General features: G+C 37.6%; 1 protein-coding gene across 5 annotated transcripts in view; it reads right to left on the bottom strand.

Moving 5' to 3' along the window:
• The window catches only part of ESR1 (estrogen receptor 1), a 207075-nt gene that overhangs the window by 152979 nt on the left and 26119 nt on the right, over nucleotides 1-27977 (bottom strand). For 2 of the 5 annotated variants that reach the window (XR_013928513.1, XM_080389694.1), the window contains exon 1: nucleotides 22003-27977. This exon is cut by the window's right edge and continues 26119 nt beyond it. Coding sequence is in view for 1 of the 5 variants with exons in the window: in XM_080389694.1 (XP_080245820.1) it covers nucleotides 22003-22096 (94 nt within the window). In the remaining 4 variants the exon portion in view is untranslated. Of the gene's footprint in view, nucleotides 1-14215; nucleotides 18786-22002 lie in introns of those variants that run through there. The other 3 variants (XM_080389695.1, XM_080389697.1, XM_080389696.1) reach the window with 2 other exon arrangements.

Raw genomic sequence — 27977 nt, 5'->3', positions numbered from 1 at the left:
TAAAAAGTTTTGCAAAGCACGCAATCATAAAGGGCAGAAACAATGCCACAAAAGCAAGAGTATCGCTCAATACAGACTCGATTTCTGAGGCCCCAGCTAAAGCCAGCCATAATTACAGTAACTCATTTCCACAGCTATAGGTGACAGGCAGCCCAAAGTGACCCACGGTCATAATGACATTCGCACATTCAAGAGGACAGAAGACATAACTGCTTCATGTTTGCAAACAGTGCTGAACACTGTGATTAAAATTAAACAAGGGCAAATGCTAAGTTAAAAGAAGTGAAATCAGGGGCATAACAATACACAGTTATACGAGCCCTTGAGCACAGAAAAGCAAAATGGCAACCCATCATAAGCGTTCCCTTTACACAGCTAACAGGACTGCTACAGATCCGAACTGGGGTCAGCTCAGCCGTGAGCGTACCATGGGACAGGAACTCGTCCTTGTGAGCCTCACAACTAAAAGGGCTGATCTAGCCCACATAGCTCCTGCAAAATCCCTACCTACTCGTTCTTTTGGACTTGCCTAAATAAGCTTTTACGTTATATTAATTACCATGATGTCTGGACACCTTTTAAAACGTCCCTGCTGACCCAAGCTGTATTCTACTTATCTCTCACCTAGTCTCTATCCTAAATTTCTCTTCCTGTGTCTGATAACTGTCTTCCACGTTAGTTTTCCCCACCCCCAAGAATTCAGCAGTATGTTCCTCACCCACAATAAAAATAAGGGGGAAGGGAACAAAAGATAAGAGTTAGTAGAAGAGTTACATATTCTCTCTGGAAAATAAGTGGTAACTGCATCACTTAAATAAAACCAAAGAGTGATTGGATTGAGAAAAATGACAGACTACAGATACCCATCCTGGGGGATAACTCCTCAGGGTATCCAGCAGCACACAGCAAACTTTCCATTATCTCGCAGGTTCTTATGAGATGAACCCACATAGATTCCTCTCCATTACTCAGGGAGTCCTACAGATTCCTCTAAAACTAGGAATGCACATGTGTTATTTGCTTTAGACACAGTGGTGGAAAGGAAGCTAAAAATACATCCATCTTTCCATCTATCAGTGCACAATATCTAGTTTATTAACTGGGTGCAATTCAGAAAGAAGCTCGGGCAAATCATTTTCACATGTGACATCTAAGAGTCAGGAAAAAGAAAACAATCATTGTGCATCAGCAGGTATTGAAGCATTAAGTTGAATAGAGTGTACTGGTAATACTTTGGCAGAAACTTGATAGTATTACAGTCACTGGTTACTAAAGCTTATCAAAGGAAAGAGGCAGTATTATTTTCATTTCTATATTTTAAATGGATCGAGATTAAAGAAGTTAAATAGAAATAAAGTTAGCTTTTGGTGACGTAATTCCATTTTCTCTCTGTAGGTGTTCTTCTGACCTTGTTTGCCTAAGTAGCGAGCTTTCCATTTATCCTTCAGGCCTTTTTCCAGCTTCTTCTCTTTCCTAAATTGGAGTCCTTTGAGAACCGTAGTAAAATCTCAGACATTCATGCAGCAATAGGATTATGTCACTATGTTTCTAAGAGTATACATGTAGGAAAAGATCATTTCAGAATTAGAAGACCCACACTGAATAGCGTGTTATCACTTCCCTGCAAGATACAAAAAGGTGACTGGAGATTTGCTGTCCCTGTATGCTAGAAAAGCATAGGAAAAAAAATAAAGGGCAGGGGGAAGATGGTGGTGGTGGTAAAAACATCCCTCCTAAGCCAGGGATCTATGGAAAAGCAGAGCAGGGTGTCTGAGACATAAAGCGGTTAGGAAACACTCATGTATATTTTCATCCCTTAAATATCCTTCTCCTTAAACATGTTGCAGCACTAGCAAAACTACCAAGCTGCAAGAAGGCTTTTACTATCACACACCAGCCCACTCACTCCTCAGCACCACCATCAGTCTCACACAAGGTTTCAAAAGTTCATCTACTGTCTGTGCTGTTTCTTCATCCTCTTCAGGCCAGTCCTGCTTCTTTTCTCTGCTGCATCCAGATTCTTCCTTCTCCAGGCTCCTCTTCCAGGCCTCCTTCCTCTCTCTGCTTCTCCCAGGGCCTGTGCCTCATTTCTCCTACATCCAGGGTGTTCACTCTCCTCCCTCTGCTTCTTCTAAGTCTCCCTTCATCCAGTACTCCTCTTCCATGCCCCTTAGAGCTATTTAACTACTTAACAAGAACCAGCCACAGCTGCACATCATCCACATCAGCCAACCCACCGCCCCCAAGCCAGCCCACAGCTGTGTATTATCAATGTTAATTAACCTGCCTTCATTCCTCTATAATTCCTCTACATAAATGTCTGAAAGTTTTCCTAGAAATTAATTGGATTTGATCCTTTGTTTTTCCCCTTAACAATTCCTACATGCACGATGATGACACGCCATTTCACCAGATCACAAAGCCCAAGATAACACCAGCTTTAAGAATAGATTAACTTTCCCTCACATTTTGATCCACTTTTAATCTCTGATCTGATTAAATCCATTGGATGTCATATACATATACTTTGTCATACTGTCTGAACAATGCAGATAATGCATGATGCTAAGAGAAATAGCTGAACTGAGACAGAGGAAAAATGTCAGTTCCTATAAACAAGTTGAGGACCAGGATTTCAATGATGGCATTCCCTGAATGCTTGCAGTATTCTGCTCAGAATCAGAAATAGAGGTGGAGTACCAATATTTATACCTACTTCAGAGTATGGCAGAAAGAACAGAGGTTCCGATTCATTAGGAATTAGGGTTTCTTCCTCCAAAAAAGGAGCTTACAGCTGAAGAAAAGAGGAACCAATCTGCTGGTGTTTAAAACTAAGAAAGATTGAGTAAACTTTAAAAAATAAAATAAAATAAAATAAAAGGTAAGACAAGACCAGTGCAGCAAAAGAGATCATGCCATACAAGGTAACACCTCCATTACAGATGAAAATAAGAAAATTCAGCACAATCAGTATCAGAGGATGGAAGCAGTTAACAGCAAGCAAGCTGTGAATTTAAATAGAGTGCCAAGAGAACATCAAAGTTGGTACATGTGCTTCCACATGAATGCTGGAAGGCATTAAAAAATATGATGACAGAACTGTAATGTCTAGTCCTAAATGAAGGCATGGACATCCTGGGCATACTGGTAACTTAGTGAATCACCTGTGGTGCTAGCATACAAAATACACAGGAAAAGGTAGAGCAACCAACTCTATCAGAAGCAAATAGAGTACTTCTATATGTTAAAGAGAGCCTAATCAAAATTAATAGATGAGCACAGTACCTCAAAAAGTGGCATAGACTCTGTAGGGATTGAAATACGTGGCCTAAGCAGGAAGGAAGGAGTGTGAGTCTACCAACTGAAATGATGACATACTTTCTGATTTGCTTAAGGACATGAGGCAACATGCAGTAAACGTGATAATAATGTCAGATTTTAGCTATCTTTATGTAGATAAATAAAATGTATCAGGATATAATACAATGACCAAAAAAAAGACACCATTAATTATTTTTTCATGGATCAGATAGTTAGAAAGTCCACAATAAAAGATGTAGTGCATGGCCTGGTTCAAAAATCCTGAATACTGGAAGAGCCCTTCTGTAACAGCCACAATAATATGCCTAGATTCAACATCTCTGCAGCGGTAAGAAACTAAATACACCACAAAATTGTCCTCAGCCTCAAAAGGACATAAAAATAAAGAGCCGTATTAAAAAAACACAGGAGGACCTGAGAGAAATAAATTCTTAGAAGTGTCTACTACCATCACAGGAACACAGAGCCACTTAGGAGAGCCTTGAGAAAAGGCGATGGGAATTCAGCAGGGAAGGGGATGTAGATTAGAGGCAAGGCAGCAAACTTCCAAAAGCTGAAGCTGTGTCTAAAGGAAGAACACAGAAAGGCTGATGAGCTCTGTGAGATTAAGTGTAAGCACATAATAAGGCAGGCCAAATAAGTGTTTGAAGAACAGCTAACGCTACCTTTTTCTCAAAACACATCAGGAGCAGAAGCTTGCCAAGGTGTCTGTAGGGCTAGCTGAAGATCAGGGCACAAAACCAGCAAGTAGAGCAAAAAGAGCAATCCATTGCAGAAGTATGTAGAAGTAACTGGAGAGTTTTTAAAGGAAACCTGAACTTGCTTTGTGGGGGACTCAGGAAAAGATCTGTCTGAAATTCAGGTGACTGTAGAGTAGGCTACAGAAAGATTTGGCAAAGTGAATATAAACAAATTGCCAGAACCAGGTGGTATTCACCCAGGATTTCTAAAGGAACTCAAGAATGAAATAACTAAGTTGTAATAGTGAGTGGTACACTCTCAAATCTGCCTTTGTACATTATGACTGGTGAATTTCAAATATGGCAAGTTTAAAAAAAAAAAAAATATTGCAGGGTAGGTCTGTGAACCTGCAGGCTGTGCTGGTATTTCAATAGAATGTATGAGAATAAAATTAGAAGAGATACCTGCATAAACATGATTGAGTCACGAAAAGTCAACACAGCTTTTACTAAAGATGACCTGCCTTATTACCTTCCTGGTAGTCCTTGAGACAGCTGTCACAATCTATTTCAGTTTTCAAAACCCTTTACCTGAAGTCTCTTGCCAAAACTATGAGCAACTGCTGAAGCCCTTTACAAAACTGTATGACTGGCCACAAATTAACTAATTAAGTTCAGAGTAAGTAAAGGTGAAGGCACGTGAGGAAAAATGACCCTAAATTTATATGTATGATGCTGCAATGCTACACACTGAGCTGACCATTACCATGAGTCATGATGCATTTTCCATGAAAATACTAAGCCAGTGCTCAGTTTAGGTCAAAAAAGGCAAATCAAATGTTGGGAATTATTGGGGAAGGGATAAAGAACAGAACAGAGAACGCTGCCATAAAATTTATGCATAAATCTATAGTTTGTCTATAGCCGGAATACCAGTCATGGTTTTGGTCCCTTCCTCCTAAGCAGGATAGCGAAGGACACAAAAAGTTTAAGATAACCCAGGTTGACCAAAGGTCTGGAATATATGCAGAATGTTTCCTTTGTATCAAGGATGAGGGATAAAGTAAACTGGTATTGCACTCTGAAAAAGAGGTAATTTGGAGGGGTTATAGTAGAGACCAATCACATCATAAACAACATGGAGAAAATGGGTGTCCTTTGACTGTTTACTCTCTACCAGTACAAGAACCACAGGGCATCAAATGAAGCCACTAGGAGCCACGTTAAAAACAAGCAGAGATAAATTTTGGTATGACAGAGAGCTCATTGCTAAAGAATTTTCCAGATGCTATAAACTCACTTGAATTCAAAGGGACACATAGCAAATTTACAAGATCAATCCACTGAAGTTCACTAAATAATCACAAGCTCCATCTGGCTCAGGAAATCCCTAAACTAACTGAAGGCAGGGGAGTGTTAGACGGAGAATATGTGTTTACTTTTCTGTCTTGCATCATTCTTACCTTTCTCCCTGCTAGCAACAGAGTTGGGTTTAAGGGAAGAGGAAGTGCCTTCTCATCATCAGTCTTTGAGCTTTTTCAGAATTATAACCCCCCCACAGTGACTGAAACCGGGCTTCCAGCACATGTGTAGAAAGAAGATGCTGCAACACATCTTTCATGTCAATAGCTCTTATCCCATAGGCCTCCAATTACTGCTGTGTGCCTTAACTAGGCTGTGCTGTTAATTTGCAAATAGCCAAGGTCTGTCCAGATGTTGCACAGTCTCAGTACAAAACTAGAAAGAAGAAGGAGGGTATAAGTGACTTTTTCTTTTCGGCAGCACTTGATTGGAGTGCCCCAGAATGGACCCTAGATTCCACACATTGTCTTGGAACATTAACATGCAAATATTATCACATACAGAGAACCATTCTAAATCTATATCTGCTTATGCTAATCCTGTCAAGCACAAGTACTTCTAATAACTCTGATTATTTTCCTTAAGTACTCTGAACAGCAGTGATACACATGAAATAGTTCTAGCTTGCTGCATATGTAATTCTTACCCCTTTGTGCATTTATGCATCTGGCTCTAACAAAACATTATTATTTGATTTAAGAAACATTCTAGTACTGCACTATAGGAAGTCTAGTTACACTGCTGGTAATTAAGGTTGTGCAACAGTTCTTTTCATATTTTCAGCTTCTTATAACAGTTTGGGCTGAAATTTATTGCAGTGATTTGCCATGCCGTACACAGGTTAACTTTTTTCCATAGGTAATCTGCAATGTTCCCAAGGACAACACTAAGGAAAGTGAACCATTTTGCCTGCATTAAAAAAATCATTGTCCTTTTATTGACCATCTTGCAAACTTTTATACTTTGAAGCAGAGATGAAAAATATGGAGGAATCTGACCTGCATGTCAGGAGGGTCTTCAGCTTCTCTTTAAAATTCTATTTCAGTTTAGCTGAATTAGATATTTCGTATCAGCTAAAATCTGTCAGTCTAAGAGGAAAATTATTCTCAAATCTCATGTTTTAAGAACATCATTTATTTTCATATCAACTTTCAGCTCAGTTATTCTAGCACTGCCTTTTAGCTTAAATAGCACTACCCATTATGTGAAGATTGACTCACAGTGTTCTGTCATATGCTTCATGCCTCTTCCAGACCTCTTCGTTTCAAATTACAGTTTATACATTTTCGGCACATCTTGCAGTCCAAACCAATTTTTTAGCACACATGTGACCTGAACAAGGCTAAATAGTATTATATAAAATATAATACAAACCTCGTAGGGAAATACCTGTGCAATTGTATATTACAGGATATAAGAATCACTGAGGTGGGAAGGGATGTCTAGACATTGCTTAGCCCAGCCTCGCTGCTCAAACAGGGTCAGCCAGAGCGTGTTGCTTAGAACTGTACCCAGCCAGATTTTTAATATCTCCATAGGCAGAGACTCCACAACCTCTCTGGGCAGCATGTTCCCATGTTTGACCACACTTACACTGAAAAAAAAAAAAAAAAAAAAAAAAAAAATCCTATGTTTATGTAGAATTTCCTGTGTTTTATTTTGTGCCCATTGCTTCTTGTCCTGTCACTGGGCATATTGATGTATGCATGTATACATACCTAAGCATACCTAAGTTGAAGTATGATTTAGCTGCTTTCAGGCAGGGACACCTCAGTTTATAGGGATAATTGACAATATTTCTTGCTAAGTCCGCTATCTTTCAGTTTATACCATTACAATTCAGTTTTACTGTTAGCAAACTCTACAGTTCAGTTACTATAGACCTTATGATTTGGGGAGTTTAATCTTCTCCAATCTAGTTAATACTTCTTTTGTGATTTCCCTCCAGATGCTTCATTTAATGGCAATCAAACTAATGGGGTTTTCTTTGTCTGGAAAATCCGTTGTCAAAGAAATAATCAGATTACTGTGGTACAATCAACTTCTGGTAGATCAGTGTTTAATTATAGTTAATTTTCTTCTTACTAGCTAGTTTTTAATCCTTCTTTCCTTCATAATGTAGTCGAAAGCTCAGCATATAACTGAAGTCAGACTGTAGTTAATCACCCACCACTTTCCTTTTCAAATAACAAATACTGTCTTTGCCAGTATATAATCAAAATATTTACAAGTTGACAGATGATAAAAATATTAGGTTTGGAATCTCAAGAATTTCATCATCCTAATTTAAGTACACTCAAGTGTAAATTTTCATTTCATCTTTGTTGGGTCATTTCCATGTCCATATACATATTCAGCTATTCTGCCAGTCTCATAAATAGGTATTGAAAACACAGGCAAAGAAGATTTTTTTAATCGTATCTAAACTATTTCCAGCAACATCTTCACCTTCAGAATCTTGAACTAAGAAACCATGTCAGATTTATAGAGGAAGTGAGAACTTAAAACTGCCACTTATGACTCAGGTTTAGATTTGAATATTTACAATGCTTTATAATGTTGAGTGCTGAGAAAAATAAGATCTCAAAAGTCTCTAAATTCTATTAATTAATTTTTATGTGACCCATGAGCTCCAAAATAGAAATAATACTGCCCTCTTGGCCTTGGTGATTTTGAAATGTGTCTTATATTAAACCACCAAAAGACTTACAAGAAAATTAATAAACTTAATATAAGCCACTGTAATATTTTCATGGCAACGTTTAAAATAGGGACTTTGTCGTGCATTACATAACAATGACAAAACATGGAATAGTTGTTCATCAGTTACACATCTTGTATTTTGTACCTGAAGAAAAGATTTTATAAGAAATATCAGGCAAGCATGTAATTACAATTCTGTCATATACCATGCACACACAATAAAGCTGAACTAAGAATGAAATAGAATTTCTCAGATTTTGCAATCCTCACATTTTTCCTTTGATGTTCAGTATTTATCTGGTGAACACAACACTAAAAAAGTAATTAAAAGTATCTTTCTCACTAACAGTAAGGCATCAAGTATAAGCATCCATGCATACTTTGTTTTTGATTTCCTACAATACAGTTTTGCAGCTGAAAGAATACTTCAGTGTCAATGGAGAAAACACATTGTTTCCCCGGCAACATGATGGAACATGTGCCAACAGACATTGTCTGACACACTAAGGAATGTTGTGATATCTGCCATTAAATATAAAATTGGATGACAAAAAAAACCCAGCTTTCCTTATTCTCATACAAAACAGCATTCCAAAAATAAATGGAAAGAGGAAAACGGAAGGCAAGCAGTGTTTATAGAATAACCCCAACAAACACATTCTTCTTTTAAAAATGTCTTCAAAACTTCCTTTTGACTTCTAGTTGGAAAAAAAAATAGAGTTACAAAGACTTTTTTTCAAACTGCTTTGTCTAGTTTCCTTCTTCTCTTCCTGGGTCCAACCAGGAGGAAAAAAAAAAATACCTCCAAAATGCTAGGATACCCAGAGGATGCGGTTCAATTCTCCAGGAAAGTATTGCGTTTATGCTGTGTTCAGGTCCATAAAATAACCGATAACAGAAGACAGCTTTTAGATAATCTGGTGGTGATTTAAAGTTGACCCTTCAAAGAAGAATAATTTTGGATATAATAACAATAATATATTATGTCTAACAAAGGATCTAGAAGAATCAACTTGCATTCAGACTAAAGACAGTTCAATTGTGGCACTGAATGTAGCTAATCCTGATTGCCTTCAGGGGAAAAGGATCAGCATAATCATCCCACATCAGAGTTTGCACACTAGAAACACCTTTTACACCAATATAACCAGAAAAATCAGACACAGATCATTTCTGTACAGATCAACAAAGAAAATCGTCCCAATCTTAGATAACGGCTTCATGCCAAAACCCTTCCATAACCATTTCTCCAGTCATTGCTGCAGTCATCAGCCTAGGATGCTACTCATAGAAGTATTACAGCTTTGTTTTGGCCTTGAAAAAGAAAAAAAGGAGACTAAAGGCAAACCTTTACTTGAAGAAAATATGTGTTAGACTTATAAATTCAGCATGCAACACTGACCATATCCCTCTTGCTGCCTAATTTAAACCTGCAATGCCATAGTCAGCACTTTCCAACGCACTTGAGAGCCCCACTGTCTTCAACAGGACTTCAGGTTGCCTATCTGACCCAGAGCACAAGGTGGGATTTTGACAATGTGGTTCCTTTTCAAAATGCTTATTTTCTGACTTACAAGGTTCTTGGCCTCCCATTTTCTGGTAGCTCCTTCCTAAACCTATGCCACTACTTCAGTGGCACCACAAGAACTGTTGGCAGGTTGCATGGTTTTCTGATCCGAGGTTAAAATGAACACATACACACACTTCACATACCTTAATTCAGGTTTTTTAAGATCTGTTCCCTGATCTGGATTGCAGTACAGTTCAGTAGACAGTGGAGTCTGCTCTACTGAAGGGGTGACAGTGTAACTCTAAAAATCACCAGCAGGAGGGCAGGAATATGTCAAGTCAACATTGCTGACACACTCTTTGTAGTGTGAAATCACTGTCTTACTTATATTTGTGCAATATCAACATTCATGTAATGTGTCCGTAACCTTTTTGGTTGTAGTCTATTTGTTTTCAAACAGGTAAGTAAATTTTAGTATGTGAAAGGATATTCTTAACAACTAATTTTCCGGTTTATCATTTTTCAAATGTGAAGTAACTCTGAACCCCTTCACACCTGGAATGATTTTCAAATGCATGTGAAAGACATACAAGTCTGTCAAGATCTCTTGGGAAAAAAAAACAGAACATTGCAAAACCTCTTGTAAATACATACATACACACACAGCTGTATATGCGCAAAGCTAGCAGGCATTATACATGTCTGCAGAACATGCTTATGTGCTACCTTGAAGACAGCAATGATATATGCATTTAACCCTGCACTGTTGACAGTGAGAAATATTATTTTAATGGCCTCCTTTTCCAATAAGATATATTGCTTTCCAACAGTCAGTAAGACGATGTGGCATATTAGAACAGAAAATTGGAAATTATGATAAAAAGGTAATTAAAACCTGGAGGTTCCAGGATTTAATTTGTGCAGTCTCAAATAACCACTTCTCAGAAAACATGGTGTTGAAAAAAAAATTGGCCCAGGTCTCACTACCTACAAACCATCTGTCTAATCAATTATTAGTTCGTTAGAGACTCTAACACACAAAAACAGATATGATATGCTCTGTGTGTATTTTCTGATGTCTCCTTTGCACTCAGGGTATATGAACGTTCATGTACACTATATTATCACTTTGTGAAAAACTGATCAGGCTTATACATTTCCTTGCTGCTTACACGTGTCTGAATGGTTAGAGCAGGAGAAAAGGAATAACAGGTGTCTGATTCACTAAACTGCTTTTGAGAACAAGCAATTCAAATAATTTAGTCTTGTTAAATATTTATATTTATTTTCAAATAGTAAATATTTTTTTAAAGAAATTATTTTTTCAAAATCTCTACATACACACACACAACTATTTTTTATATATTTACACATATTTATATATGTGGAGTTTATCTGGGAAATAAAATATTTCTCTCCTGTTTCACTCCATGCTGCAAGTTCTCTCCTTTTAACAAAATAAATCTTATTATCAGTGTAAGGTTCATCGTTTCCCAGGGTAAACTCCCAGGCCTGAGCCTCGTTTATACATTCCCTCACTGAGATAATATGCACATACATAAAAATTATACTGGAAATTCAAGAACCTGCCTAAAGCCACATCAGGATTGTATGCACAGGGCATGCACACATACATACCTCTTCTGCCACTGAAATAATTTATTTAAGAAATTAAACACTCAGAACAGCAAGAAAATAAAAAATAGAACCGGTTTTGTGAGCCCTCTATATTGTCTACTAAACCTACATAAGTTATAATGCATATACCTATAGCACCCCCTGGCCTCCAGAATTAAGGGAGTTGATGCAAAAATTGGGACTGCAATTCTTACAGATAATTCCTCAGGAACAAAATGAGACAACAGTGAATTTTCATTGTGTGACCCTTTTGTCTCTATAGGGGAACTCTGAAAAGTGATTTCTCTGGAGACTGCAATCCATAACATGCAATTATACAAAATATAGGACTGAAGACTTTCTTAGTCCAATCCAGAGACAGAGATCCTATTATGAACAGCTATTTTTCCACTATATATATTCCACAGCTATATTCCAGGTAAGGTTGCAATAATAACTATGAAAAAAAGCAAATGAAGAATCTGTAGGTCTTCCTGATACACAATATTAAATGTTCAGGATAATAGAAGGAATAGTGGGACTGAAAATCTAAATGCTTTGTCAAATAAATTCTGTTTCTGATTCAATCACAGTGAGACTACAGAAGCATTGCTATTTTTCCATTAGTAAAAGATGTTGCTAAGGGTAGACAGACAAAAGAATAGGCAAGAGAAGGGGGTGGGGGAAAAAAACAAGCAAACCAAAAGAAACCAAGTAAGGATGGCTGCTGGAAATAAAAGAATTCACAAGGTGTATAAAGGGTGCTTTCATCTAAGGAAGAGTTTGATACAGATGCTGTTTTCCAAACAATTAGAAATCTTTTAAAAAGTAGACAGCATTTTAAATATAAAAATTAATTGAAGACATAATGTTAAAACATTCAAGGACATGTCTGTGAATAGAACAGCTGTGCCCAGTAATACTCAAACAGCAAGTCTTCACATTACTATAGCACTACCAGCATGAAGACTTCAAGACAGCTGGCAATATTCATTAATTAAAGGCATATCATAGCCATCTAGCACTACCCTTGCCTAAGTAAGAAATGGCAACGTGGAAGGCTCCCAGGAATCACACAAGAAATTACCAGCAGAGCCAGTATTAGAATGAGGGGACAAGGGTCAGGAGTAGTAAAGAACAAGACCCCGGCACAACCTGTGCATGTGAAACAAACCCAGAAAAATTCACTTCCAAGTTCTGTACTGCAGTCAGACAATTCATCTTCTTCCCATGCACTGCTCACTTTCTTAAATTATAATCTAGTACAATAACTTGTGTATCTAAATGAATTTTCTGGAAAATAATCTCTGCCTTGAAAATTACTCAAAGGATTGTATCATTTCCAACGGTTAATTATCCCCTTTTTAAATATTTGCACCTTTTTTCCAAGCTTTTGACCTTAATAACCTGCAATCTCAAGAAAACTTCTATTATGAAACTATTATTCATATATAGAAATTAATAAACCACCACCATTTATAAGGCTGATTGCTTTTCATTGAAACTAAACCAGATGTTCTGGAGCTCTCCTACAGCTTTAGGGATGATTTAGTCCACAGCTTTTCCAAAGCAAAATCCCTTGGAGCACACACAGTGTGAAGGTGAGGTCTCTCAGCACCAGCTGTCTTGCTTTCTGGGCCTGTTGCTATCCTGCTACAGTACTTGTGAATGTGGGCACATCCACAATACATCAGGTGCAGTCTTTATTTCCAGACCAATCACCCTATATGTGACCAAAATAAAACATGAATTATTTGTTTGAACTAAATTAACCAAACTGTCCAGATCACCCTAGACCAAGGTCCTCTTTTTCTACCAGTATTTTGTCCTCTATAAACTTTGAGTAATGCTTGGGTAGTTCTTCCCAAATACAGCTTTTATCTTATTCCCTTGTTGAAATACTTCCTCTGCTTTCCATGGTAAAGAGGTGTTTTCTCCATTTTCTCACTTTTGTATTCCCATTATTTCCAGTTTTCCATCTCTGGCAGGCTCACTTAGAAGTAAGAAATATATAGAGAACATGTGTGTCTTCTGCTGAATTTTACAAATACTGCAGTTCTTATACCCAACAACATTCAGCTTCCCATTACCTTTACAAGAAACAAGTTATTATGGAACTTTAAAAAGTAATTCAGGAAACATATGAAACTCTCTTCTCTGCCCATACAAAAGAATAATCTGAAAAAGCTCACGTGCATGAATCCAACCATCTTGACTGTTTGCCTAACTCATGTGGCTGTGTAGGACAAGCTATATAGAAAGGTACCAGGGCAACCCTTTAATTACTTAAGTAAAACACACGGAAATCTACACTGAATGTACCCTTGAGAAACATGATTATCTGAGTATGGCAATACTTTTAAGAGCAAAAGAAAAATAAACTTTAAGGTCTGAAAGGAAATATGTTGGGGGGACAGCAGGGGAGGGAAAGCCAAGCAGCATCTCTCCAAAACTAACTTCTTGATATAAGACATTAACTCTGTGCTAATGGCGTCATCATTAGAGAGAGGAATATTTAAAGATACACGCCTGTGCATGTGTGTATATATATACACACAATTATATATACATGTTTGTATATATATATAGGAATATATTCATTATAGAACACAGCCTGTCTTTGACAATATTTGTTCAGACTCAGAAAAGGAAGCAGCTGTTCCCCAAAGAAAAAAATAAGTTGCTTCCAAGGCAATTACAAAGATTGCAGCTTAGTGATTCACTTCTTTCATACAGACTGTGTGGCAGTTTGACTTACTTTGAAGTGAGAATAAGCTGCAGAAATTGAAGGCTGTTAAATTTAGCTGAATTTTCCTTTTGACTTCTTTGTACTATCTGAAAACACTTTTGCAACCAAAACCATCTTTGAACCATGAAATTAATCAAAGTTTCCCAATCCATTCAAGACAGAGAAAAATGTCAAAACCTTCTTCAACATCTGGGCCGTTTAAGCATTTCACTGTTCTGGTTGTGCTTCTCCTCCCCGCTAAAGACAACATGTGCAAACCTTCCTGCCACTCACATCAGCTGCAGAGGCAATAGAGTTGGTAGCTGCTGGCTCTAGGGAAACATCCAAACAACCTCCACCTTCAGCAGACCCTGTTGTTGGGAGGAGCAAGGGCCATCCACGAAGGAATCAGGGAGTAGCACTCATGCAGGGAGCTACCATACAGGGCAGACAGTAAAGTCTCAGTCAGCAGTGTCATCAGTTGAGAAGGTGTAGGGAGAATGGAGGGACAGTGCAGAGGCTAAAGCCTGGAGGAAAGAAAAAAAGAGAGCAAAAAACAAAACAGATAGTGACAATGAGAATGAAACAAGCAAGAGGAAAAAAGTGGTGACTGTCAGTCAGTAGAAAGTTCATCAGCAAAGGGACTGGAGTTTCCTCCTGAACCAGGCATCAAGTGGCAAATGCAATCTAATGCTGAGGAGAAACAGTACAGAAACACATGGCTAACAGTGCTTCAGCCTGTGCATTACAACTTGCAATGGCAAAGCTGAACATGCTTTCCAGCCCAAGGCAAGCCAGAGCGTGGACCACCAGGGGGTCTTTACAGCAGCACAGGGAGCGGTTCAGCTGAGCCAGCAGTGAATTCTTCCTTCACTTTCCCCTGCTTCCAGGACAAAGAAGGCTACAAAGACAGGCAACATTACCTCAAGTTTTCTTTACAGACATTTGCTATATTATATTCTGCAGAAAGGATGGGCTTGCCAGCAGACTGCAAGAAATCCTTCATCAGGATGGAGGAGACGTTATCTTGTTTGGGCTGTGCATCACACTGCCTTATAAACTGACCCACGAGTCAAAAACAAAACAAAACATAACACAGACAGGGAGTTTTCTTTACCTCACAGGCTGAAACATCTGGATCAACTAAGACAATGAAGTTGTTGGTTCAAATACGTACCGTCAACAGAATGGAAAATCAACTTTTCTATTCTGGTTGCCAAGCAAAATGAAGGAAATTGCTGAAACCAAACCACTGTGTTGTTTTATTTATTTTATTTTAATTAAGGACATGCAGAGTAGGCTAACATCCTCCAAAATTAGCAGGCAACTTAAAGAAGTGACTTATTTTGCTATTTCAATTTAACAGCTGTTCTAGTATGAACAGAACAGCTCTGTTACGAGGCATGAAGGGAGAATGAAGGGCAGAAGAAGGGATAGGGGAGTAAGAGGGAAGGGAGGAAGAAGAAAAGGATAAATGAAAGGAAAAGAAGCTATCATCAAGTAGGAAATAACGTCAATGTTCTCATTTACCAAATGTGGGTAAGGTTCATGGCTTAAAGTTCATGAGCCTCAAAGATTTTGCAAGAATCTATGAACCCTGACAATGCAGAACAGTGAATGCTTTTTGTATTAGCTCTTCATTTCACTCATATTTCTTCATGTCCCCACTGAGTGCTTTTTTAGGATAGCAGTATCAACAGTTCCATGAAGGGAAAGGGAACAGGTCATGAAAACATTACCAATCACTCTATCCACAGAATTTTCTTAATTCCAATATTAAAACCCAGAAATTATACTAGAAATAAGAACAAGAAAGAAAAAAAAATGATGTTAATGATTACATACCGAATGTTTCTAGATGTACATATCACTTCAAAAGTATAAATATTTTCTCGGGGTAGGCTGTTTAAATACTAATAGGACACTGTAAATTAGTACAGTGACAAGAATAGTAACTTTGATAATGTAAGTCATTCTTCAGAGCCATAAACTGTGGGGAGAGATGGAGAAGACTGAAAAAGGAGGGCTGGGGAGAAAAAAAGCCAAGAAAGGAAACTGCATGAGAGATGTGGGATGTGTAGACAAGGTAAGGAAATAATATAGAAAGAGGAATGAGTGATAAGAAAGGGAAAAGCAAGATAAAAGCGGTCATAAAAAAAGAAAGCGAGACTAGGGCCTAGATCCAGAAAAGCTCTTCTGTTCTTAACTTCAACTATGTTATTAAATATACAAAGCACACTACAAATAAAGTTAATGATATATTTTGCAAGGCAGAGGAATTAACAATCGAGGAAAGAAAAGTAACAAATCAAAGAGCAATACTATCTAAAGAAAGAAGAAAAAAGATCAGCAGAAGACTAGAGTGAAACTAAATACAGAACGTGAGCCATCCTTGTCATAGGGGGCTTTCTGATGAGTTTTCAATGTTAAAGAATCTTTGGATAGCCTAAAAATCATACACAGTAATTTCTCAAATCAAAAATTGTTGGATCCAGTATGGAGAAATTACAAATCATTTGACAAAAGAAAGAGGAGAGAATCATTTAACAAAAAAGTTTGCAATCACATAGATGCAACTGATAACAATTTGACTTCAACAAGGTGTAAATAGCATCAAGTCCAAATCAGATTTATAAATATATATATATATAAATATATATATATACACAACCCCTTTCTAATTTTAAAGGGACAGTTTCACACACATGAAAACAACAAAAATTAAAATCAGTTAAGAGCAAACATTTGCCTAGAAAATTAATGGTATTTTTTTTAAAAAATAGCATACTTTGATGGCTGTTGGGAAAAATTATAATTCATCAAAATACCATGGTTTTAAAAATTAAAAGGAATATACAATTTGGTTCACCTTTGGTTTAGGAGATGAACAAAAGTGAAAAACTATAAATTTAAAAGTAGTCTGAGATAATAAAACTTCAGGTTCTCAAACCAGGGAGGCACACTTAAATATGTACAGAGAATATACTCATAAAGTGAACAGATATAAGACAGCATTTCAGGAATTCCAGAAAATTGATAACTGAAAAAAAGGGGCTAAAAAATAAGACAGCAGTTCAGGCAAGGAATGCAGTTTTCTAAAATATTTAGGGGGAAAAAAAGGAATTCTAATATTGGCATTAGATAGTTTTTGAAATGAAACATTAGTATTCTCAATAGCAGTAATGCAGAAAAAACACAGACACATTTGGTAAATCTGTTCTGGTTTGGGAAATCAAGGTATTATTTAAGAATTAGAGACTAATACAATAATTTCAACCAATAAGGTTATATAAGTATATAAGCATATTATCTGTGTGTACAGTGATTCCTCTCAAACTAATGGAATAACTATTAAATCAAGATATTTGGCCAATGAGAGCAATAACATTGTGTATTATATTTTGCCTGCTGTAGGGGATTTGATACAATGGTCTGACAATTTGAAGGTAAAAGCATGAAACAAAACAAAACATATAGTCATATATTAAAATGAAAGAAAACTGTTTATTAGACTTTAAAAAAATACAATGGTGAAAGAGAAACATCAACAACCAAGCATGTACTATTGCAATGCTCAGGCTGTGATTGGAAGCTGTTTTATTTTGTATTTTCCTGGGTCATGAATGCAAAAATAACAGCAGCACTAGCAAAATGTGCAGAAAAATACGATATTTTTAAGAATAATAAATGAAAAAATACTACTTCTAATGAAGGGAAACAACATGGAATGTTTTATAGCCTTCCTTCAGGGAAACAATATAATTTCCACTGTAGCTAAACATAAAAGCGTTTATGGGGCAGGAGGAGAGGGGCAGAAAGCAAGCCATTTGCTAGACATAGTACTCTGTCATGAGGAGAACCGATGAAAATTTGGAGCACTAGCAGACAGCTGAACAGAGGCTACCAATGTTACCCCGCGCCCACAGGGCTAGAATAATCCTTGTGCAACATAGCTCAGCAAGGAAAACTGGAAAGCCAGAAGAGCCACATTTGCCTCTATTAGTCACTGACACACCATCTACTTGGGATAACATATATAAAGGCCAGAAATAAAGAGTGCTTTTTAACAGTACAGATTACCCATTGGAAAACTGCTGTGCATTTGTCCAGATGGATTTAAAGCAATCTTACAACAAAGCAAATAGTGGCTTTCCTAAGCTATCTATAATTTCAAAAAGAAAATTATTTGGAGAGATCCTGTAGGTTGTCCTACACAGCAAGTCAGCCAGGATGGTCACAGCAGATCTTTCCAGCCACATAAGCTCCGAAAACAGGACTGTAAAACACCATGTTCATAGTGTGGGAATTATCCATCAGGCAGATGCTACAGCAGAGGTGTGTTCCCCAAGGTTCCCCTCACAAATCCTCACAGCATCCAGATGCCAAGACCAATTAGAGCCAAGAGAAGAACAACATGATGGACTGCAAGATAGTGATGTGAAAAAATTGAGCAGCGCTGCCACCCAAAGCTGCCTACCTCTGCTGAGGCTTTTCCAGCTCATTCAGATGGCTGCAGGTGCAAGAAGAAGGTGACTTTATTTTTACTACACTTTATTGAAATATGCAGAATCCCCACCAATCATATCAGATTCAGTATCTTGGTTACCACATCAATCAGAAAGATATTGTCAGATTGGAGGGTTTTCAGAAAAAAACAACTGAGCTCATAACTTACCAGCAATTAATAACGTCACTAGGGCACATTTAGGTGGTGTGTTTTAGAGCATTATTGAAAATAAGGTAGCACAGGAGATGCGTGATACAGCACAACTTATGAAGACACATTTAGAATAAATAACAAGAAACAAAATGTAGTTGTCAAAACCCATCCCTATTAGCAGTAGATACTCAGCTGTATGGAGGTGCATGACACAGGGCAGGGAGTGGGAGAAGAGGGAAAACTCACTGATAGTGCTTTAAAAAAGCTAGAAAATACAAACAATAATGCACTGAGAGCAGTATGAAAGGGAACACCCAGTATGCTTTTACTAGTCCTGATTTCTTCAACTACAGTGAGGCTGGTGACTGTATATTCTAAAAACCTCAGAGATGAGACAGACTATGCTGGTAGACACAAAATGGTTCCATACAATCAAGTATATATCAAGGTTGTGCATGACTGCAAAACAAAACCTTTAGACACTATTAATAAATGCTTCAGGGAGCAGCCAAACACATAACCCACAGATAAGCAAATATTAATGACAGGGTCTTGTAGCAGTCATAAAGCCCTTAAATTAGACATCTATGTAGGAGCAAGGAAAGCCAACAAATCCCCTAAAATACTGCTTGACTGGAAAAATGGGAATTGCATAGAAATAAAGATGTTGCTATAAAGGGACTAAGTGGACAAACAGAAGAGCAAAATGTTTGTAGGCAGTACATGGAATATATTGAGTGACCCAGAACAAACATATGGAAAACCAGCACAGTTAAACACCAATGTAAGAGGTTATTTGAAGCAACTCTTCAAAAAAATGGTTAGCTTCTTAATGAGGGCAATAAAAAAGAAAATAAAACTCTGGCAGACTAAATGCAAAAATGCAATAAGAGAAGCCAAAAGAAGTTTGAGAAATAACTTTCAAAGTGGGGTGTTGTGGGTTTTTTGTGTGTTTGGGGTTTTTTTTGGGTTTTGGTGTGTTGTTTTTTTTTAAACTACATCAAGATCAGGAAGCTTGCCAGAATGTCCAGAGGTCTGAAGCATAAAGATGTAAAGGAGCACTGAGAGAACATAAGGTTACAACAGAAAAACTAAGTGAAGTTTTTGTATCTATGCTCATAGAAAGGGCCTTAAGAGAAAATCAAATAACAGAACCTTTCTTAAGGGTGGTCATTGAAGGATCTGACTGAATGTTAAAGTGTCAGTAAAGGCACTATAGAAAAATTAATAGAGAACAATAAGAAGTCACCAGGACTAACTAGTGAGTTTTAAAGGAATACAGGGATAAAGTCCTCAATATCAAAAGACAGAAAAAAGGTAAAATGAGATGTCAAATCTTTAAAAAGATTGGGAAATGAGGAAAAGAGAGGTAAACCTAAGTTAGTTGAGAATAAGTGGCCAGACAATTCTACCAGATAATTTAACAGAAACTGCTACAAGGAACACAATTAGAGCATCCATAAACACAGTATTTGGAGAAGTTTCATCATGGGAGCTTCCCTAAAAAGATTCTTATTCTGGAATCAGTACAAATGTGAAAAAAAATTAAACTAAGTAATTCAATATATTCTGTCACCAAGAGATCGCAGAGAAACTGAAATGCCACAGACAGGTCCCATGGGACTAAATAATTGGCTGAAACGTAAGACACAAACAAATACTAATGCTTAGGATTTTTTTGGGTGGAGGAAGGTCACAAGAGAAGGCTTTCTATTAGTTGCTCTGTTATTTAATATTTTCACAAGAGACCTGGAAAAGAGGGTGCATAGCAATATAACTAAGTTTGCTGATGATACTATGTTAGGGTAGTAATGGTGAGAGCCAACTGCGAAGATCTGGAAAAGGATTTCACAACATAAAGTAAATGATGAAATGGCAACTGGAATTCAATAAAGATCTGAAGGTTGAAGAGTATACTAAAAAATGATGGCTAAAAATTTGGCTCATTTAGTCAAAAAAAAAAAAAAAAGAGGGAAAATCTGACTACTCTCTATAAATACATTAGGCATAAACATCAAGACCAAACAGGTGTTTCAGCCAAAGAAAGAAAGCTTGCACTGTAAACAATTTAAGTATGGAAATTGCAGCAAAAATCTGCCAGAGGGGTGAAGCTCCAGATCAGCCTGTCCACAAGAGGAAAAACAGCCTAACTGGGCTTTAAGACAAATGTGGATAAGCACTGTGAACAAATTACAGAATCTGGTTGCTATGACAGTTCAGTATTGGGTTAGCCATCCAACTTTAGGCTATATTCAATAAATGAAACTAGAGCAAAAACAGCAGGATGTAGAAGATGTGCTACGACTTGTGTCTGTGCAGAAGCAAGTCCTTGTGCATCACCTATGCAGAAATAAGTTTCTGCTTCATGCCATTGTATGTTTCGGCTTCTCTTTGGACCAAGAAAGGTGACTTGCTTTGCATGCAGGAAGCCTTGGAGGTAATTAATAGTAATTCAGTCACAAGACTTCTGTCACTAGAGACATAATTAGATTTAAAGTATTTTTGAGAGAGAAAGAATGTTCCACTTCTATCCAAAAGGTCTTCTTTTCCCTTTGATTATGTTTCTGTTACAGCAGAGATAGCTGTAAATGTGGCAGTCCAGTCTTCTGCAAGCAGTTATTTGACTTGCCAGACCAGATCCAGTGCTGAGATGAATTAGTGATAGGTTAGTTAGCTAGCACAGAGAAGGCAATTAGTTAATAAAAACTAGCTGTGTCTATGTTACTGGTTTTGTTCACAGTCGTAGTGAGGTTTTGAAGTGATTTCCCCAAACCTTGCATTGGATTAGCTTGCAGAGCAGCTGGGGTGTACAAAAATATGGTTTATTTTGGGGAAAATGAAACCAAAATCTCTGCTCCAGAAGCATACCAAAGACACCCCGGCTCCTCACAGGGACATTAAGGTCTGAACACAAGATTGGTTCTTTGGGAAATCTCAAGCCATGTGTCTGGCCTTGTATGCCACCCAGAACATCAGGCCCTCACTGTCCCACCACAGCACTGCCAGGCTTTCACAGGGGTGGACACTAATGGCTAGAAACCCACCAGGAAGGCCATGCCAGGAGGGCAGGGCACAACAGGCATTGTCCCGACGCCCATGTGGGAGGACCTAAACCAGCTCAGCGTTTACTAGAAGACCCTGGCTTTTTACAGTGGCAACAGGTTGGGTCAAAGGGTTGTGTAACACCAGGCAGCTGATATGGGCTCACTTCATAATGTATTTCCCAAGCACAAAACTTTTACCTTGAAAATAATGAGTTATCCAATGTTTTGTCTAGTTTTCAATCCTTTAGGTTACCAAAGATCAAATTTGCTGAATGGTTTCTCTTACTTGCCTCAGTTTAATCCCTGAGGGAAGAAAGATTATTTGCTTGTGCCTATTCCTTCTTTAAAATAAAAATAAAATATCATAACTGACTCACCACCTAATTCATAGCTTCTTGAGTCTCTTGACTCAGCTTTCTCTAGGTTTTTCTGTTTTATTTTAGAAGACATTTCCACAAGTACATTCTTCATGTTGCTAGGTTTCAAGAGAAAAAAAAAATAAAGGAAGAAAACAAATTGATTTTTTTTAAAGACAGTTCTTTGTCAAAAGTCCAAAAGGAAGTATGAAAGTAATCTTCTGTTACATGTGTGCCAACCTTCCTTTTTTCCCTAAATTTACTTTTACATTGTTTGTGATGGACACTGCATACAAAACTATGCTAATGAGCAACAGCAATGCTTTGTTAAGAGGAAGACTACCCAAGAAAACAAGGTGCTAAGGAAATAATTATGACCTCACATGGCTCATGTCATAAAATTACAAAATTTCATTTAAGTGGTGCTTTTGATGTCCTCCTACTTTAAAGTGTGTGCACATTTATGCATGTGCAAGCTCTTGTGTGTCTAGTACAGCAAAACGTACAGAAGCATCACTGAAATGCAGTCATGTTTGGTGCAAAGCAGCTACTCAACAGGACATAGTGACATATATGGCGGACTGGGACAAGAAGTAAACCCAAGAGAAATGTGCCCAGTTTAAATTACAGGAAGACTTCAGGCTGACAAAACAGAACAAACAGATTGGCTGGAACAGGTATTACCATTCCTCACTCTTCTGAAATGTGCCGTCAGCTCTCTAACGACCACATGAAATCAAGGGTTCAGGGTGGCTTTCATATCCCAAATTGTCCAGGCAAGGTGTATGCAGAAAGACATATGTACATACAAGACAAGCCTGTACAGAAAACGCCCTTCAGACAAAGCCAGAGGAAGTCAACCCAAGCAGAAACTGAGTGATTTCTTGGGATAGAGGGGACACAGCTTGGCATCAGTTGCAGATATATTTGCACTCTGGGCAGCAACACAGTCTGAGATTAATGGTATTTTGGAATGAATAAGCAGGTGGTTGATTTATAACAATATAGCGAGATGAGCCCACAAATCTCATTCAACTCCATTACTTGAAAACTGGTGATGCCAGTAAAATGAGACCTGGCTATGAAACGCTCTCTACTGTATCACTACAAAACAAAATCTCAGTGACCTTATTTGTAAAAATGCAACCAGTTTATCCACTTAAAAAACGTACAAGGAAAAACTATAAGCAGCAAAACTAAAGTTACCCACAAACTTTCAGAGAACAAACAAATCTAAAGACTTTAGTTCTCTGCTGGTTTGGATTTCAAACCAAGTGCTCTGAAAAAAATTGCCAAAATTCAAATCTGACCAGTTTTGTCTTCACATGTATGTTTAGCTGCCATAGATGATATAAAGACTGAATAGATGGTTACAATACTGCACAAACTACCTTGGCAGGTGTAACCTGTAACTGCTCTGCTATTGAAAGCCATAAAAATTGTGAATGAAAGATATTTTGAACTGAAGGGACACAAAACTAGTAGCTCTATATAGAAACATAATTGGACTCTTGAACAAAATTGAAATACATCTGCATAATTCCATACTTAATTCTTTGTAGATAATTCTCCTTTAAATAGTCCATTTTTAAGATAATCAAACATAAGATAAATGGTATGTTTTATTGCCTCTAGGACTCTGTACTAGAACAGTTATATTTGCACATTAATAAAAATACAGAAAAATCCCACAAAAAATATATTTTAAAAAACAAAGATTATTTTCACTTTTAAAACATAACCAAGTATCATCATTTAGACTCTAGAACATAAATGATGAACTGAAAAAATTCTTTCCTTTTCTCCGTTAATCTACCTTCTGCAGTAAGTAATGGTAAAAACAGAAACAATCAAAAAAGAAAAAACAAATAGTGAAAACAACCCAAATTATAGGTCTGGGAAATCATAAATAAAATTACTTTTACCGTCTGATAAAAGGGCTTTTTTCAGATCAAAGACATCTTCAAATTCCAAAAGCTATAACACACAAATGCTAGACACAAACAAAACCAAAAGAAATGAATGTATCTTGTAGAGCTATCAAATTGTTCGATAACAGATAATTATTTAAAAATCTTTTCCTCTAGTTTTATCTTCTTTCCTAGCCTAGTTACCAGGCATCAGCTGAATGCTGCCAGACTGAGCTGCTAAATCTACTGGCTCCTTGGAATGTGGGGTTTTTCTACTAAAATTAATCAAAAGGATTATTTTACTCTTGCAAAGCCAAATGCTCATATTCATCAACAAGAAAGAATTGTACAAATTTCTTCCACATTCATCTACAATATTGCCCTCCAAAGAAAAAAAAAAAAAAAAAACCACCCAAAAAACTAATTTGGTGGGAAGATATACAGTCATATTTTTAAACTGTGTCTTCTTCAGGAAAAGATACTGTGTTTAAATTCTAATTATCCTATTTAGCCAGAAATGGAAATGATGTTGTGAGTCAGTTGAGTGCAATCCTTCCTACCAAGCCTTCACCTCCTGCAGCCAGCTCACTGCTTTACACAAACAGGGACATGTCCTAGCCTGCACTTCCCCTGGAAGTCTGGACCCATCTACCCAGCACCAGTCTGAATTTATTCGCAGCCATATATTTTTGGTTTTGTTTTGGTAATAGCTTTCAGGACAATTATTCATGATTCATCAAGATAAACAATATTTAAGTAAAACCGTCATCTGTAGCATTATGGTAGAAAGATTTAAAATCTTTCCTAAACACAGGTAAAGTTATTACCTTTTGCCATTTTTATTTTGAATTTATATTCATATGTTAGCGTGAAAGGTATTAAATGAACTCTATACATTTTAATGTTGGCAAGTGCGTTTTATGTTTATTTATATATATATATAGAATTAAAATTTTGCTTTCACTTGTCACTATTTTTTTACTTTGATTTACTACCAAATGATCTCACATTTCTCTGCACCACTCACCAAGCCTCTAGAGTACAACTCCACGTACAGTGTATGGGGCTGGGGCTTAATGTTTTCTGTAACCCCCAAGGGCTCTCGTGATGCTTGCTCCTTCCTCCCTTCCTTCCACACACCCTGGCATGGCCTTTGCAAGCTCCTGCACCCTTTCCTCAGCTTCTGGGGATTCCAGTGAGATTCAAGTAGAGTACAGAGACACATGTAGGAATCCAGTCCACGTTGGCTCTGTCCCTTCACTTTCTACTTACGCTTTTCCCACAGTACTGTCATTAATTTTACTTTTAAATTTTCACATTCACTTTCCATCAGTGTCTCCCTCATTCACTGTGCTACACTGTGGTCCTAAGGAGGCAGTGCAAAAAAGACACGGGATTAGAAACTGCTGCCAGAAGTAGCTTTGAATGGCTGTGAGGAAGAAGTGAAAGAGAAACTCTGATCGCTGCCTGCAGCCGCCTGCTCGTCAGTGACATTTCAGGTGGCATGCATTAGGCAGCACCAGCAAGAGTCGTCACTCCAAATGAATTATTAATGACTGAACTGAGGCAGCAAAATAACAAGTTCTACAACATGACAGTGACAGTCTAAAATTAAAATGCACACATGACCTCTGATCTCCCCGCAAAGTAACAGTCTGTCTACCTCTCCAAATTGGGGCCGAGGACTGGGGGAAATCTCAGAGACTCACAGGGTTGCTGTGGCTAGGAAGGACCTCAGCGTTCCCTGTCATCTAGTGCAACCCCCCTGCTCAAGCAAGGACACCCACAGCAGGTTGCTCAGGCTGTGGCTCAGGGCTGAGACTCCGCAACCTCTCTGGGCAACCTGCGCCAGTGTTTGACTGCCCTCACAATAACAAAAACTTTTTTGTTTTTTTTTTTTTTCTTTTTTCCCTCTTTTCCTTTTGTTTTGTTTTCTCATGTTCCTTTTCAGAAGCAAAGACAACAGATGAGCACAAATGAAGTAAATAATTCAGTAGGAAAAAAAATCAACTCACCAAAAAAACAGAAAGGAAGGGATAACAAGGATCCTCTAATTTAACTTGTATTTTACCGATTGCAATTTCTCTGGATACCACAGAGATCAGCACATTACTTAAGCTGGGACTCACGTTCATAAGCCTTAGCTTTCAGCTGTGGGAAACAACGGTGAATCCAACTCTGAGGTGAGGTCTCAAAATTCCTGTAATGTGCATGTCGGTATTGTGCAAACTCATGAAGTGAAGGCAAATAGACAACCCTGGGTTAGTACTTACTTTATCACCTAATGAACAAACATATTATTTTTTTAAAAGCAGAATAAACAATCTTCTTTCTTGCACATGCTTCACTTTATCAACAAACCCAACAATGCCAACTTTCAAACAAAATAAAGTCTGTAAGAGTGGCTCCTAAGTTTAATCCAGTCTGCATAATGAGGATGGCTTTTTCTTATCGTTTTCAGTTCTGAGTCAGGTATTTACATATAGATGCTATTGCACCTCTGACACTGCAGCAATTCAACCAACACAGAATTTGAGACATCCTTTTTTTTCAGTGCCTATGACAAACGTACCTCACCACTGCTCTTTGTATGTTAGTGTAATCATTAAATGACATTTCTCTATTCAAAATCGATTGGGGGTTTGCGGTGGGGGGGAAGTTCTCAAAGAATCTTTCACTGATGCCTGGTCATTAGGGTCTAGATCAGCAACACAGAGAAAATAAAGACACATGCGGTAATGGTCTCTGTACCTCCAAGTGATGCAGTAAAGAATCCAGGCTACAGTCCATGAAAGCAAATCAGGAGATTACAGCTTGTTTCATTGCATCTTTTTCACAAACACTTCTTCTCAAACTTTTATATGATATCAAGGCATATCACTTAGGGATCCAAATTCAAAATAATCCTTTGAAACTTAAAAGTAAACTCCAAAGAAAACACATGTAATTTGGAAGAAAGAAAAATAAAAGAAAACCAAACCAAAGGGGAAAAAGGATTTTTGAAAAATCATATCTATCCAAGAAAAAAAAAATTTAAATTAGACAAAACCACTACACAGTAGTAATTACCAGGTAAATTTTACCTACTAAGTTTAAAGCCTGTCTTAAGAAAGAGAAATACAAGACTCTCCCTTTGTACCAGGAACAGCCTCTACAATAAAATACCAAACCTACTAAAAGCACGATTTCAATATCATATAGTGTAAGTATTATTCAGCATCAGCTGAGGTCAAAATACAGTATTTCATTCGTACCAAAAAAATTATACACTGCCTCATGTACATGGCTGCCCTTTAATTGTATTAAGTCCTTTCACCATTACATCTCAGCCAGTTGACCAAGGCACCAGCATGTGATTTCAGATCATTTTGTTTACTATTGTCCTTCTACCTAAATGATTGATTTTGGTTAAGGAGCAGGGGTGGTCACATCATTCTTTCTTAACTGCAGCATAGGATTTTTGACACTGTCTATAGCACATGTTAAACAAAGTACTATTACACCTGAAACATTCCTTTAAACTTAAAACATACTTTAGGCAACACTTGGGATGCATTTGGTTTGTTTTCTGTTGCTCTTTTAGGTTTCTCAACTAACTGCAGGACACAGGAAAAAAGGAACATAGTGAGAAAAGTAACGTTAGAAAGAGTAAAAAATAAATCAGATTTTTAAAAAACTAACTTCTAAACATTTCCATAGGTATTACTAGGTGTGCCCAGCAAAGTTTCGGGGTAAAAGCAGGATTTAAAATTGACTGTGAGGGACAGAAACTGCAAAAAACCAAGAGTTTTTTCTGACTTACATTGATCCCAGCAGGCTGTTGCCATTCCCTCTGCGGGGCTCTCACTGGCCAGGGGGATCACATGACACAGGGAACCAAAATAGAAAAGTCTCGGGAGCAAGGAAGCTGAACCAGAAGCATATTTGCAAGAAAAGACATATCGCGGGCACAAGAACACACCCTTAGCGGCAAAAGGTGATAAATTTAGACAGGAACCTAGACTGTCCTGAAAAACAGGCAATGCCTTGAAACTTACAGCCCGGCATCGGCCACCTTTTCGGCACACGGGAAATGTTCTTTGCTAT

This window comes from Falco punctatus, assembly GCF_963210335.1.
Source record: "Falco punctatus genome assembly, chromosome: 5".
NCBI lineage: Eukaryota > Metazoa > Chordata > Aves > Falconiformes > Falconidae > Falco > Falco punctatus.
This window is presented reverse-complemented; position numbering and strand designations above follow the sequence as displayed.